The sequence below is a fragment of the Anguilla rostrata genome, chromosome 4 (assembly GCF_018555375.3).
Source record: "Anguilla rostrata isolate EN2019 chromosome 4, ASM1855537v3, whole genome shotgun sequence".
Lineage (NCBI taxonomy): Eukaryota > Metazoa > Chordata > Actinopteri > Anguilliformes > Anguillidae > Anguilla > Anguilla rostrata.
The window spans coordinates 18,092,824-18,108,262 of record NC_057936.1 but is presented as its reverse complement, the minus strand read 5'-3'; the positions used below and the strand labels follow the sequence as shown (position 1 = coordinate 18,108,262).

The 15,439-nt window shown below is 36.0% G+C and overlaps 1 protein-coding gene across 4 annotated transcripts in view; it reads right to left on the bottom strand.

Moving 5' to 3' along the window:
- Positions 1–2,397: 2,397 nt before the first annotated feature.
- Positions 2,398–15,439, bottom strand: part of scn5lab (sodium channel, voltage gated, type V-like, alpha b) — a 129,088-nt gene continuing 116,046 nt past the window's right edge. For all 4 annotated transcript variants that reach the window (XM_064331080.1, XM_064331078.1, XM_064331077.1 and 1 more), the window contains 6 exons: positions 13,543–13,815; positions 12,211–12,264; positions 11,727–11,868; positions 11,450–11,550; positions 10,793–11,063; positions 2,398–9,757 (listed from right to left, as the gene is read on the bottom strand). In XM_064331080.1, coding sequence (XP_064187150.1) covers positions 8,529–9,757; positions 10,793–11,063; positions 11,450–11,550; positions 11,727–11,868; positions 12,211–12,264; positions 13,543–13,815 — 2,070 coding nt within the window. In that variant the 3' untranslated portion in view covers positions 2,398–8,528. The remainder of the gene's footprint in view (positions 9,758–10,792; positions 11,064–11,449; positions 11,551–11,726; positions 11,869–12,210; positions 12,265–13,542; positions 13,816–15,439) is intronic.

Below are 15,439 nucleotides of genomic sequence, written 5' to 3'. Positions count from 1 at the left end.
ATCTCTATGTAGAGTTTAAACTTGATGTAAATGTAGTTACCTGCTGATTATATAGGGGTGTTTCATGTTTGCGGGCTGTGCCAGAATCCTCGATGTGGGCATTGGATTGATACTAAAATAATATTTAATTGATAATCAATTTTAGGCATGAAGAGTGCAAGAAATGTTTGAATGCAAATGCAGGATTATTTAGAGGAAAAGGTTATTGGCCCCATTCACCAGATGTTCACATGACTTCAAATTTAAGTTCATTTTATATTTGTATAGCACAGGTGCATTAGATGCAGATTTACGCCAATGTAAGAAACTTTCATTTTTCTAAGTCAATCATAAGCACTACTTGGGGGATGATCTTACGATTACGTTAAAGTTTAAATCAAAGGACATTTATATAATTGAGGCTCTAGATTTGTTTCTACTGTGTGACTTTTATTTTGACAAATGTTTATCTATTTTCATAACCTTTTGGGTAGTGATTGCTAGCTAGTTTGAAAAATAGATTACTCTTATCACAACATGGTGTATACCACCCAGTTCAATATTTTTTTTTCTCGGTTCTCTTGCATTTGTGTCCAGTTTTAATTCAAGAGTAATCCAAATAAATTTAGGAAATATAAATGTATGTATACAGTTGGTTGTCTTTGAGTCACCACATACATTCAGTTCAGCAGCATGAACGTTTTGTTTGATCGCCATTTACTATGATTTTCAGTGGGCAATACAATTAATGAGTCTGTAGGTTTAAAATGACTTATGACATCAAAATATATTGAACTGAAGCCAGATGTCAAAGCATGGGAAAACATTGATTTTGACAAAATATACTTTGATGATAACTTAAGACGAAACACACAAATGAATAACACAGTCATCTAAATTAAAGAATAAAAAGTGAACATTCATGGGAAATTCCTTGACATTAAAAAACAGCTGAACACTCAGTGGCAGGGGAAGACAAAATGTGAAAAGAGGCCTTTGTGAAAATGCCCATGTCATATGCTAATATTGGTATAGTCAGAGAGGACATGTGATTGGACTAGCCAATTATAAACATCCAATGACATGATAGAAGCAATGTGCTAAAACCATGAAACAAGCCCCAGAAACAAGAACAGGGGTTTACGGCAGCATCATCACTTTATTCTGTTTGCAACCAGGTTGCAGGGTGAATTAAGGGACAGAAAAGAAGAGCAGAAGTCTGTTTATACACAAATTATTTTTATGCACATATCAAGTGTAAAAATGTATCAGACCACAATGGTATAATTTTCTTACCATCGACACATTGAAAAACCTCTTTTTTTTCTTTCTTTTTTTTTGTGTCCTTACAAGGTTTCCATTGAAATAGGAAGTCAGGGCATCCCCTGCAGAGTAAAATGTTCAGTGTTAAATCAACGCTTACAGAGTACATACGGTCCTTATTGTACTCTGTTAGAGTTGAATTAACACTGGAAATCCAAAAAGAAACAAAACAAAATTCGCTTTTCAATCACCTCAAAACTATGACCATGATGCAAAACTACCTGAAAAGCTGATGCTATCATCTTGTATATTTGTAGTGTCTCTTTGCATTCCTGCCTATAATGACTCAAACTACTTATATAATCCAGAGAAAGTTTGCTACCTACATTTTGTATATTTATGTGTGTTCTTGATGTAAATAATCTGGCCAAAGCAATTATTTTGCAAAATGCAAGCAGCATAATGACTACAAAGGAGTTGGCCTTGAACTCTAACTGTAATGATATGAACTGGAAAAGAACACACTAGTATTCTGGAAGTTTCTAACACAGAAGTCAGGCAGCAACAAATCCACCCTGTGTTCTATACTTTTCATTTTCACTGTGTTCTATTTTTTCATTTGTATACTAACATTTTATTTGATGTTTATTTGTTTTGTTATTGCATTTATTAATTTATTGCCATGCATGTGTCAAACCCACTGATTCTTTGTTTCCCTATTGTCCTGATCATTTGGACAACATTTTTTTTTCATATTCATTTTTATTTAAAACAAAGAAACAGGAATTTACACTCGTACTGTAAGAGATACTGTATAAATGTGAATATAGCTAAGAAAAATCAAAGGCCTACATTTTACTGAATCATGCACTTCTTCCATAGTGTTGAAAACCAGGCACATATTTTTTTGGGATCACTCACACTTTGCTGAGCTGAAACCTTAATTCAGGCTTTAGAGACCCAGTCCCCAAAGAACATGCATTCTCCCAGAGGTAAAGTAGGGCATCATGAAGCAGCACTCATTGGGCAGTCCACATGTCCTGTATGCATTGTTGGCATAATCCTTTGTAAATTTCCTTACAAAAAGTAAATCAATGAAATAAAAATGCAATTAAATACAGTGAGTTCTACAATATAAAACACATCTACATTAGGAACTTGTATTATACATTTATATATAAAGCATAAACAACATATTCCGTAATTTCCCATTTCAATCATAGGCCTTCACATTGCACACATGCAAAATATTTCTGATTTAAAAAAAAAAAGTAAAACAAGCATGTCTGTGCTAATATTGACACATTTACAAAAAACCATTTCTTAAATCACAGACATGACATAAAGATGGGGAAAATCAAATAAAGGATTATTTGGTCTTAAAAAGAAATATACATTCCATGTAAAAGTGTAAAACAAAAATTCACAAAATACCAGGCGTGGATAAACTACCAAATATTTCAACATGGTGTTAGTTGCAATAAATAAACTGCTGATGGCTCTTTCCAGTATGAACAACTGTCATCCATCCAGGTCATCCAAATGTGTTTCAGCTCATTCAGTAGACTCAGTGATAACACATGTGCATTGTGAAAAAATATATATATCCCCAAAATAAAACGATCTAATTCTAAGCCTAATTCTGATTCCTGACTTTTCATACGCCTTTACTGCTTTTGTAATCCAGTATAATTGTCAAGAAATGAGAGGAGATCAGCAAAAAAAAAACAACCTTTCCTCCCCACAGAGCTTTGTTATTGAGGGTAAACCTTCAACACTTTAATGGTGTGACGGTAGACTGACACCCAGATCCCACCTGAATGGGACATAAACATATGAACATGCTGAACTACTGGCGTGCAATTTAAAAAATATGGCATATAGCATATGGCTTAAATTTATATCAACTTTCACAGCAGTTCTATAAATTGAATTCTGAACTATTTAAACAAGGAAAACTACTGAAACGCCATTTTTTAAAATGTACTATAACTGCAGAATAGCATTCTTTTCAGTGCATAAGTGTGTCTATCAGATATTCTGCTTTTGTTATCTGCTTCACTACATTTGTTTCATCCAGATTTTCACATTTAAGCATGGTAGCCAGGGAGTGATTCCATAAAAAAAAAATTAAAAATAAATAAAATAAAGAAATGCTCCCAGCATTTCTGTTAGAATATAAACCCAAAAAGGAAGCACAGGACAAGAATAATCAGAAAAGACATGCCGAGATGAGCAAAAAAATAACCTGCATCAGTAGTTAGAATAATGCTCAACAGATGCATGACTGGATTCTATTTAGTCAAAAGAATGCTTTTAGTATTAATCATGACCTCTCAGAACCATGACAGATTGAAATATCAGTTTGCTTTTAGACAAAATTTTCTAGACCACAAGCAGGTGTGTGTATGTAATGGACATAAGGATTCGGCCAAAAGCATACTTAGGGGCGAATATTTTCACTTTCCAAGAGTTTGTTCTGTCCACTGTTCATGCTCTATACAGTACATACAAAATGTATGCAGGGAACTGCAGCCTATGCACACTATCTTAGTGCCACTCCACATCTTCAATCATTGGATGCCATAGTAGGGTTTTTCAAATCCACAGGATTCTATCTTTCTATATGTATTTATATCCTTCAGCAGTAATTCCATCAAAAACGTTTTCAGCATCAAAAGCATCAATTATCAAAAAAGAGAGGAAAACTCAGCAATTCATTGAAAATGGTAATGTCCTATAAATAAGGTAAACTACAAAAATAAGAATAATAACAACTACATTTAGGCAACATGGGCCTTCATCAATCAAATGGACACAGTACAGTGGTCCCTAAATTATAATTTGGCTTTGGTAGTGCATTTGTTCTTCAACTAACTGACTATGGGAGAGTGTTCCAGCTATAATATATGATGTCATGCCTAATGCCATATCTATACTGATTGATTTACAAAAACAAAGATGTGTGGCTCAATCATTACCTGGGCATGAAAAAGATGATAAATTGAAATATATTACAAATGAGGAGAAATAACAGTACAATGCCCCTAGCTTAGAAACTGAAGGCAGGAGTTGGACCGAAAAGTTTGTTTTCAGCTTATTATTGCTTTCAATAGGCAATCTTATTTTTCATGTTAGACTGGTTATATTGCAAAATCAATATTTATAGAGATAGCATAGCATATGATGTCCCAATTCATGCAAAGACCTTGCTTCAGAGTAGGCAATGCAGACCTCCTTGTTACTATAATTCCAAATATACTTGGTAAAATAACTCCAGTTTTAATAAGCATAATGATTTAAAATGTATGTGCAGTATTAGGTTTGAGAGGGTTTTTCATAATCATGCTTCACACACAGCCCAAAATTCTATTCAACATAAACTTCAGGTTCTATAACTAAGGGATTTCATGTTACATGTATTTCACGTATACATTTCACATAGCTAAGGATATAACTACACAGTATGGCAAATCTCTTCTTTCCCTTCCATCTTTTTTTCTCATATTATGTATTTGGCACAAACCCCCCCCCCCCCCCCCAAAAAAAAAAAAACTCATTTTCCTTTGGCTGAAAATTTGGTGTCTACTAATAAGTACACGCTGCAAAACAGCAAGTATTTCATTCTGTAAAACAATTAAGTAAAATGCATCAACTCATAATCCAATAAGGAAATCTATATCAATTGCAGTCAGTCACTTCATGATAGAAACTTAGCAAAAATGATTCCCAACTTTTTTCTTTTTTTAAACTTTTAACATGCTATTCTTGTTGTATTGTGTTCCAACAATTGTATTGTTGTGACACGTGCTTTGGTTTACAGTATGCACTAATCACTAATATTCAACCTAATATCATGAAGGTAAATCTCATAGTGCCTCATGAAAACCATAACCCCAACAACTGAGCAGACAAAACCAACTACGCCAAATAAATATCTTTAAAGAACTTCACATTGAATATGTGCTCCCTCACCCTCAGCACACAAAAAACTTTTTTGTATAGGGTTATATTTCTTCAGTGCAACAATTGTATTTAAAACTATACTATATAGTAATCCAACCAAGAGAGCCAGTATTATGTAAATTCATGATACTGAGTGTTCATTATCCATAATGACACAAATGCATTCACTGTGAATATTGCATTTATTAAGACATGATTGCCCAACTGTCCAAAGTGAGGAGTTTTGTATCATACATCATAAGTTCTAAAAACAGGAGTACACAACTACTTTGAAGGACCAGCTCTTCCATTTCACCAATTTCCTGCAAATTTAAAAGAAAATAATTGGCAGAATTGGGACATCATTCATGTTAAATCAGCATGCTTGAGAGTGTGTGCAATTGAGGTATTGCTTTATGTATACAAGTTTGTGATATGGAAAACAATCAATTTTAAAATATGTAGTTATTTTGGTTAGCTTGTATTGAAGAAATTCAAAATTTGTAAAATTTGTAATAATTTTGTATGACAATTATGTGACAATATTGGCTCACACATTCCATACAATATGTATTCATAAAGCATTCACAAAGCACATATAACAGCTCCCTTACTACAGAGTAACATTATCGGAAATAATAACAATAAATGTGAGTCAAGAAATTTTGGTCAAAGTAAAGTCAAGTAAAATAATGTGTTGTTCAATATCCTTATAGCCAGAGAGTAATGCATTTCTTTATGACTGATTTTAAAAGATCTTACGTCACATTAAGCAAGTAAAAAGTACATGCTTTATGAAGGCTTTACGAATAAATAAATATGTAAAGTGTGACTACGTTTTCAGATATTGGAATTAAAGGGATAGTTCACTTTCTGGAATTTGGAATGCTTCCAGAGGTTGTATGAACTATATTACCAGATTATTATTATTATTATTTTGAATTAAGTTGAATCTTTTCGGTTGAAACTATTTCCTATTAGAACATGCAACCTGAGACTGCTGATCCAAAGGAGGAAATAAGTACTAGAAAAATATAAAAAATGATATTTATGATTATAATTGTAAATAAGTGCTATAAAATGTGTTCTAGTGAATAATTATAATAAATGTGTTAACATGCACTACCTCTGGAAACATAACATTATAGAAGCTGCTCTAGAAGTTTTTAAATGTTTTTTTCTTCTTTAATTTAAATTCAAAACCTGAGAATGCCCCTGTACCAGTCATTGTAACCCCAATGTGTCACAAAATAGCCTCCTTCACACTCAAATACTGCTTGGGCCAATCAAAATCATATACTAAAATTTAAATATATAGGCCCAAAAAGTGAACTATTCCTTTAATGATGTAGTAAGAATAGACATAGTCAATTTCAGGTTCTCAGTATGTTATTATAAGTTTTACTTGAGTGAATTAAACATTGGTTGCAAAATCTGAATCTTAAACAACTGGTATAAATATCATGACCCTTCATTAAAAAAACAAAAAACATTTATTGTTTAAGTTATTCCGCATTTGAAAATCTGAATCAAACACTATTTAAGATTTGTAAGAATTAGGCATCATTGTGGGCTACTGTCATACACATAGTGTGTGGTTTTCAAATGTTTTTGTGTAAAAAGATGGTTGTCAAAGTCACACAGCATACATAAAAAAAAATAATGTCGTAATAACATTTTAAAATAGTAAACAAAGGCTTATGTGAATTTTATGGATATCCTTCTTTTTTTCTTTTTTTGACATCAGTTGCCAAATTTATCAAACAGATGTCTGGAGGTAACTTCCTTGTGAAAAATCCCCTCTGCAATCTCTATGTGCTTTCTAATTAAACTATTAATAGAGGAACATGAGAATTTTTCTAATTTATTAATAAAGTGATCCAGCATGCAATCAAAAACGTATTAGGAATTTCCCCATATTGTACAAATCTCATTATCATACAAGATTGTAATTCTAGCTCCATCAATGGCTTCCATTCACAACTGAGTACATCCTTCTTAAATGTTGTATAGAAAAGAGACAGGGAGCGGCTAGGCACACACTGGAGCTATTGCTACTGAATACAGCCCTTCAACAGACTTTCAAGAATGACTTGTAAAACAAACAAGGATGTCTTGAGTTACAACTTTGTACTTTTCCAAGTCTGATGTCTGAAAACGGAAGCGACAATTTCAGCAAGGACATTACAGTAAAAACAGAAGTGGTTTTCCAGAGATCAAATCAAAACAGTACAAACTTTGACACTATTATTAAAGATAATTGTTTTTTCTTCAAACCCTAATTAGCATATTATTGCTAAACATGGTGTGTGCAAGACAGAGCCTCTTAAAAAAATGGTCATGAAGCATACCATCTGTGTAAAATACAGTTAATCATGCAACGCAAATAGTCATAGTTTTTAAATAAAAAAATTTAAAAAAAAAACAAAGCTTGCTGCTCCCACTGCCTGATATTTTTTACATAAGCAGACAATGGCCTTAAATTCAGTTTAGCTTAAGTATTAGGAAAGTCTGCTCCTGTCAGGATTTTACCTTGACAACATTATCAAAGTAGGTTTGATTGTCATATGCTTACCTTGCTTACTGCACTGACATGCATTGCTGCAGGCTACTGATGAAACAATGGACACATTAGGCATAAACCTACATGTAAACTCAAAGTGCAATGATGCCAAAAGATAGCTAATATAGAGTACAGTTTTATTGTAAATTTTAAAACCTGTTATTTAATTATGTTACAGTGTGATAGTATTCCTTTTTATTACTAGCTACACAAATTGTTTTTCTGTACATAGAAAAATATGAAATGTAATAATAATCATACCCCTAGTAAAGGCCAATAAAGTAGAACAGTTTTATATGTTTCTATCAGAATTGTATTCATTTCTTGTGTTTTGTTATAATTTAAAAGTCATATGTTCTTATAAGGAATCACACCATTGTAAGTAAGACCTTTAATAAATGCATACAGTCAGGCGTATTCTGCAAATAGTGATAAACTGTATTTCTTGCGTCTAATAAATGATTATTACATCAGTGATATAACTGTTGTGACCCTGCGCAGGCCATTCATGCATATAATTGTGAAGCACAGTTTGACGTAAGCAGGGTCAAAGGGTCGTCTATGTGAATTACACGTTCCCTTCGTGTATTCCAACAAAGCATATACCAAAAATATATATATTTATATATATTCCTATGAAACCCTGTGGTTATAATGCACAACCACGTGTATATCAAGACTGAGTCAGTGTTTTTTGAGCTATGTTACATTCGGTAAACAAAAAAAAAAAAAAAAAAAAAAAAAAAAAAAGGAGAAGCAAAGCGTTTCCTAAGCTTTGTTACAGAAATGTGTCCCGGTCTCTGTCAGGGGGAGGCAAGGGTTCACACAAGTCTGTGTTCCTGGACTCAGGAATTAAAACTTGGAAAAGGTCACTAGTAGCCCTGGTCACGCTGTCATAAGATGGCGGAGATGAGGTGGAAGACAGCGTCTCCATAATCTCGGGTACGTAATTCTCCTTCATCATGCAGGCAATGAGCCCCTCCTTCTCTGGGGGGTCGTCCACCTCAGCTTGGCCGTCCGCGTTGATCTGGCGATAGAGAAAAGAGGCTTGCTTCACCTGCCGCCGCACCAGATGCCTCCTGTATGCCCTCTGGATGACGGTGGCTGACACCTCCTCCTGCTTGCGCCGAAGCGTAGTGGTGATGGGCTCGTAGGAGATTTTGGACGGATTGGCCATCATGAACTTCTCCTCCATCTGCTGCTTCAGAGCGTCCATCTCCCCGGACTCTCCCAAGACCCTTTTGGTGAACGCAAACAAAATGTCAAGACAGTGGATTTTGTCCCCACTGACCATGGGCAGGTCCATGGAGATGAGCTTGATCTTGTTGGGCTTGCCGATGCGCAGAGGCTCCGACAAGGTGTCCGCAAAGTCCGACAGCTTGGAGTACTCAATGAATTGGGTGGCCTCGGGGTCGAACTTCTCCCACACCTCGTAGAACATCTCAAAGTCGTCCTCGCTTAAAGGCTCCGTGCTCTCCTCGGTGGCCACACTGAAGTTCTCCAGGATGATGGCTATGTACATGTTCACTACAATGAGGAACGATATAATGATATAGGTGACGAAGAATGTGATGCCCACAGAGGGATTCCCGCAGTTTCCCCTGGCAGTGGTGCCCGTATGGGGGATGTTGGGGTCGCACTCCTCTGGAGAATTGTTCAATATGGGGCTCAGAAGGCTGTCCCAGCCAGCTGACGTGGTGATCTGGAAAAGGCAGATCATACTGTTCGCAAAAGTCTCAAAGTTGAACATGTCATCGATCCCGGCCTGTTTCTTCACGTAGGCGAAGTTGGCCATGCCGAAGATGGCATATATGAACATCACAAGGAAAAGCAGGAGGCCTATATTGAACAAGGCCGGGAGAGACATCATTAAGGCAAAAAGTAAAGTTCTGATTCCTTTGGCTCCACGTATAAGTCTGAGGACTCTGCCTATTCTTGCAAGTCTTATGACTCGGAATAGAGTTGGCGACACAAAGTATTTCTCTATAATGTCTGCAAGAACAATACCTGTAAAGATGAAAAATGGAGATGTCAACAACCAACATTATGGCATGTGAAGAATACTCTGGTACCTTGGAAACCAAAGGTGGAGCAGTGATTATTACAACTGACATACCCATATATGTGATGTGTGAATGATATGGGGATGTAGATTGCTAGGTACTGGTGTACAACAAGTTTCTTAAAAACCACAAAGAGCTGTTAATAATTGCCTCTTTAGCCACAGTAGCCACAAATATATAAATTACTGTCGTACAACTAATGATCCAATGTCCCGCAGCTATTTACATATCTTATGGATGCATATGCACTTAAAGAGGCCTTTCCTTTTTTGAGGAATTATTAAAGTAATAATATGAATGTGTAAAAACCACCGCCGGCAGCCTGTTGTGTCCTGGATGTCCTAGGCACGGCCAGTTTGATTTGTACACTCAAACACCAGAGGTTCCCCCAGGTAGACGATCACCGACGCACTCCCCCCAAACCCCTCCCCTCCCGTCCATGTTCGCATCGCCCCACACCAGTCCACCCAAAAAATTTCTCTGGTGCGCCCATTATTGGAACTTTGATCCCACTACTAGTAAAAAGCAAGCCACAACTTTCATGCATAACTGGTGAAAATGGCCCTACTTGTCAGCTTATAGTCAGTTAATCACTGTAGCCTGTCACTTAGATAATTTACGATAACTTTTCGGCTAGCCAGTCTTGAGTTCCCATGTCCTCATTAATGTGAATTTATATGACTTTGAGAAGCTTAACATTTTTTATGCCTTTCGTAAAGGTGTATTATTAACATAAATATCAACAACTCAACAGCCAACAGTTTAGTCAACAGCTCAACAGTCAACAGCTTTAAAAATAGCTTGCATTCTTATTATTATCAATCCCTATAAGAAATAATAATACTATTACTATTTTTAAATACTATTTTTAGGCTGTAATATGTCTGTTGCATGCATCTTCATACACAAAAAAAGGATTCCAGATTCATGAAAGGAAGTATTCATTTACAGAAAAGCTTGAAAAATGTATTTTACATACCCACAATAGAAAGGATTACCACCACAAAATCAAAGATGTTCCAACCAACGGTGAAAAAATAACAACGGAGGGCAGTGATCTTGAAGAGGCATTCTGCTGAGAAGATAACAATGAAGGCCAAGTTGATTTTGTTGAGGATGATCTCCATATTCTTCGGTTGTTCGTCTGTCTCCACCATCATGGTGATCATGTTCAGGATGATGAGCACCATTATTATGATGTCAAAAGCTTGCTTTCCCACCAGGTCAAAGAAGAATCCTTGCACCGGGTTCTAAATGGTTGAAAACAGGCCATTGTTAGTGATTCCTCCTTGAACGCAGTAAACAAGCACACCCAAGTCTGGAATAACGTCAGCCATAAAATACATTCTGGAAATGCGTGCTGAAGTAATAACGTGTTTTTCATAAAACAACAGGGGCATCACATTGTTTGTTCAGTACCAGCACAGGCAAACCACCTCTTTTAAAAAGGTTTAATAAGCAAAGTACATGGAACATTTACATGTAAGACATACACCCAAGGCACAATCTTAAATGCAGGCCAAGCATGTAACAACTATATATGAACAAATAATATATGCCAAAACATATTTAAAACACGATTTAACAGCAGCAAATCAAGATACATACAGTCCATTACATTTATATCTGTACATACCGTTGGCCTTGGAATAGGCTTCTGGGGCTTTTTGGATCCCAGCTTCTTCATGGCATTATAGTATTTCTTCTGTTCCTCTGTCATGAAGATATCCTGTCCACCTAAGTACAGACAGATCCCATCAAAATTATTTTTGGGGCATGTGTACAATCATGTACATTTAACAGTTCTGTAAAAGATTCACATTATATGATTTTTATAATTTATTTGTCAAATTGCACTGTTCAATTATCCTTATGATTTAAAAGGGAATTGAGCTAATACAATTTTGAGACACTTATCTTTCTTTTTTGCTGGTTGAAATTGTCGATGATCACACCAATGAAGAGATTCAAGGTGAAGAATGACCCAAAGATGATGAAGATGACAAAGTACAGGTACATGTACAGATTTATCTCTTTGATGGGCTGTTCCTCAACCTGTTTCATTGGGTTACAAAGAACATTCAGACTTGATTTTACTGTTATATTTCTGGAAATAACTACGTGTTACAGTCATGAATGAAACCTGCTATATAAATACAAGGTCATTAAATAAAAAATAAATAAATAAATACAAAATATATGTATTTATGCATTGCATGTTCCATTTATGATATCATGTTTATAAAAGTAGAACCGTATAAGATAATTTTGCTGCATTTACACACTTTAACAATCCGCTTGAACATTTAACATTGAATTTAATAATCGGTTGCAAGATGCAGTATTTATCCAACTCGAATGCAAATAAAGATAAATTTCACAAAGCACTGTACTTACAGCACGTGAATCCACAGCTGCGTACATGATCTCCATCCAGCCTTTAAACGTGGCCTGAAGACAAAAACAAAAGCACACACTTCAGACTATGGACGGGAATGATACACTCACACCATTGACAATATTTACACAGTGTTGTTATAATTGAAAATGATTAATTACTTTATGAACAACTAGTGTTTTACCCACCATGGGCAGGGTTGAAGTGAAGGAAGCAGTACATACTGAAGCAACTTACTGTTATAAAAATATGTGCAGTATGTCCTACTGTAGACACACATTTCATACCATGTGCTATACAGCACCTGTTTAATGTTGCTTAAATTGAACAAAATCGCAAGAAAGTACATTATAGTTTTCATTATATAATCATTCATTCCTGGCTACAATAGCTGAGTAGGCTACAAAGCCCCAGCTGATTTAGAATTTATTATAGATATGGAGAATATACTTAATTGAGAAACGTAATTCAACTGTACCACACATACACATTTGATATAAACATTTTGAATGACTCAAGCAGCAATGTTTTGTTATTCATTGTTTTTTTCTGGTATTGTTGATTTCTGTCCAAACCTGAAGGCTATAAGATATTATAATGATGGCTACAGTGAACGTGAGCTGTCTATGCCACTTGTCATCGTACCATACTGATAAGAATATACATTTACTTTCATTAACCTTTCAACGAAAAGCAAAGTAAAAAAGAACAGAAGAGAAAAATATATTTTTTCTTCACATAACTCACTTTTTACATAATTTTTACATTATGGACCTTTATACTGTCCCCCTAAAGATGTCAAAATTTATCAGGGGATGAATGCAGTGGATATTAAAACTTCTGACACAAAGGCTGTGGAAATGGCATATATGGACTTCCTCAAATTGAAGGATGGGATTTTTATAGTGTATGAGGGAAAAAATGAATGAAAGCATTACTTTAAGACAAGTGAGTGCGTATCAGCAGAAATCACCACAGTTGGCTTTTTGCCTTGGTTACCGGTAATTACAGGCTTTTGTGAATGACTGGGGGCAGACTATTTCTAGATGCAAATGAAAGGTTTGTATTGAGTGAAGCCAGAAGAAGGTGATGGAACAGAGCTAAGTGACTTGTTGCTAGGCTACTGCACCCACTAACTTACACTGGAGTGAATGCTGGCAGTCTTGCAGAGCACAAATTTTGTGTAATGGGTCTGTCACTGCTAAAAATGAAGTCCCACTGATTTGTCGATTGATTTTGGCTTTTGACAAAAGTAGGCAACAAAAAACATTTTAAGAATGTCAAAAAAAAAAATCTCCCAACTACGCTGGCGAAGGAAATGCCAAACTCACCACTTGCAAGAGCGCGAGGTAGCCTGCACCCACGTTGTCAAAGTTGACTTTCACCTTGGTCCAGTAGAACTGTGTGTCGTTCATTAGCAGGCACTCAGACTTGTTGTTGATCATGGAGACATTGTATATGTACCCGGTCCTGTTGACACACCTGCCGAACTTCCCCGCAAAGAGGTTGACTCCCATGATGCTGAAAATCAGCCAGAAGATCAGACAGACCAGCAGCACGTTCATGATGGAGGGGATGGCGCCAATCAAGGCATTCACCACCACCTGTCACCATAGAAACAAAACAAACAGCCCATCAGCCCCCTGTCACCTGCCTTGTGTGGACAATTGAGAACCATTTGATCTGTGTAATAACACGTGGAAAGTATTTTAATACAGAGTAGACATTCCAATCCAACTTTAAGCTTTACTAAATTTCCAATAGCATAAATTGCAGGTCTAAAAACAAAATAATTGTCTGTTTACAAGTACGATACAATAATAGGAAATAATTGACACAGTTGGAATCAATCTCCACAAATAAAAGATGATCAGTTTAGAGGTCAGTGTACTGTAGGTAATTACAGTAATAACACAAACAAGAACAGAAACACAATTCAAAACACATACATGTATGTGGCAAAGGTTGGAAAGGGCAATGTACAAAATTTCATACAAAAATTCAATTCTGCAAGTCACATTGTATCTGTAAGGAATGACTGACCTGTACTGACAGGACAGGGCTAGATTGTTTAAGGACTACTGTAACTCTTTATTGGGGAAATTTGTAATTGAATTTGCTTATCCAAATCTCAGGAATGCTGCTCAGTTTTGCATTGGGGAGGTGGGACATGGGGCAGCCCTTCGAGTCCGCACACAAAGAACTCTCTGCCTCTCTTAATGAGGCAGCACTTTCCTTTCCCCCAACCCTTTCTCTGCACTCAAAAGTGGTGGTGGCCATTTTAAACAGCTTGATGCCAAATCCGCTTGGCCAGATTTAAAGAAACAGACCAAAACTTCAGCACTTTAGCCTCAAATATACTGTATCTATAAAACCCCATTTAATTCTGTGAAGAGCTCCAACAGTTCCCACCGATCATCAGAGACCAAGAGTGAAAGACACGTATGGGGGGACAATCTATTCATTTTGATTATGAAATTAGGATGTAATGAGGATGTTATTGATAGAAAGTATTTTATGCCCTCACCCATTAAACTACAGGGCTGACTGCAGAATGTGAATTTGAGCAATTACTGATAAATCATTTGGTTGTGTTCCAACCAGGTCATAGCTTTAAATTAAAGAAATACTTTAACAGAATCAGATAAAGGGAGCACATGTACATGTAAAACGAATGCCAGAAATGGAAATCAGAGCAAACCAATAAGCGATGAAATAGATGCAGTTTGAATGAAATGGAAATTAATACTGTGGAGATAGGAGGGAAACAGTGTCATGGTGTCCTCTACATCCTAGGTACAAGCATTCTCATTAATGTTTTTCTGCAGTTACAGTGTAATGAAATAATACTGCTTGGTACTGTACACAGGAGCTTCTCTTTGGATTTGTTTAGATACTTTTTCCCCTATAAAAAAATGACTGTTTCTGAAAAAATAAAAATAACACTGTCACATGGCATGCTGAGAATGTTGGAGAATTGTAATACTGACGGGCAGTTTGGAAGTTTGACTGTAGGTCATTAAATGAAACTGAGAAGGCAATGACAGCAGCTCCTACAGTTACTGCAGTCAGTACTTTGATATGAGTACAATTATTTGCGCAGTATTGGGGGTTGGGGAGGGGGGGGGGGGCTTGGGTGGATGGGGCTTCATAGGTGGTGGCATACAATGATCACCTGTGGAAATGATATGTTAAAAGGAAGCTGAGGTGGGGATTTGAGGTCTTAGC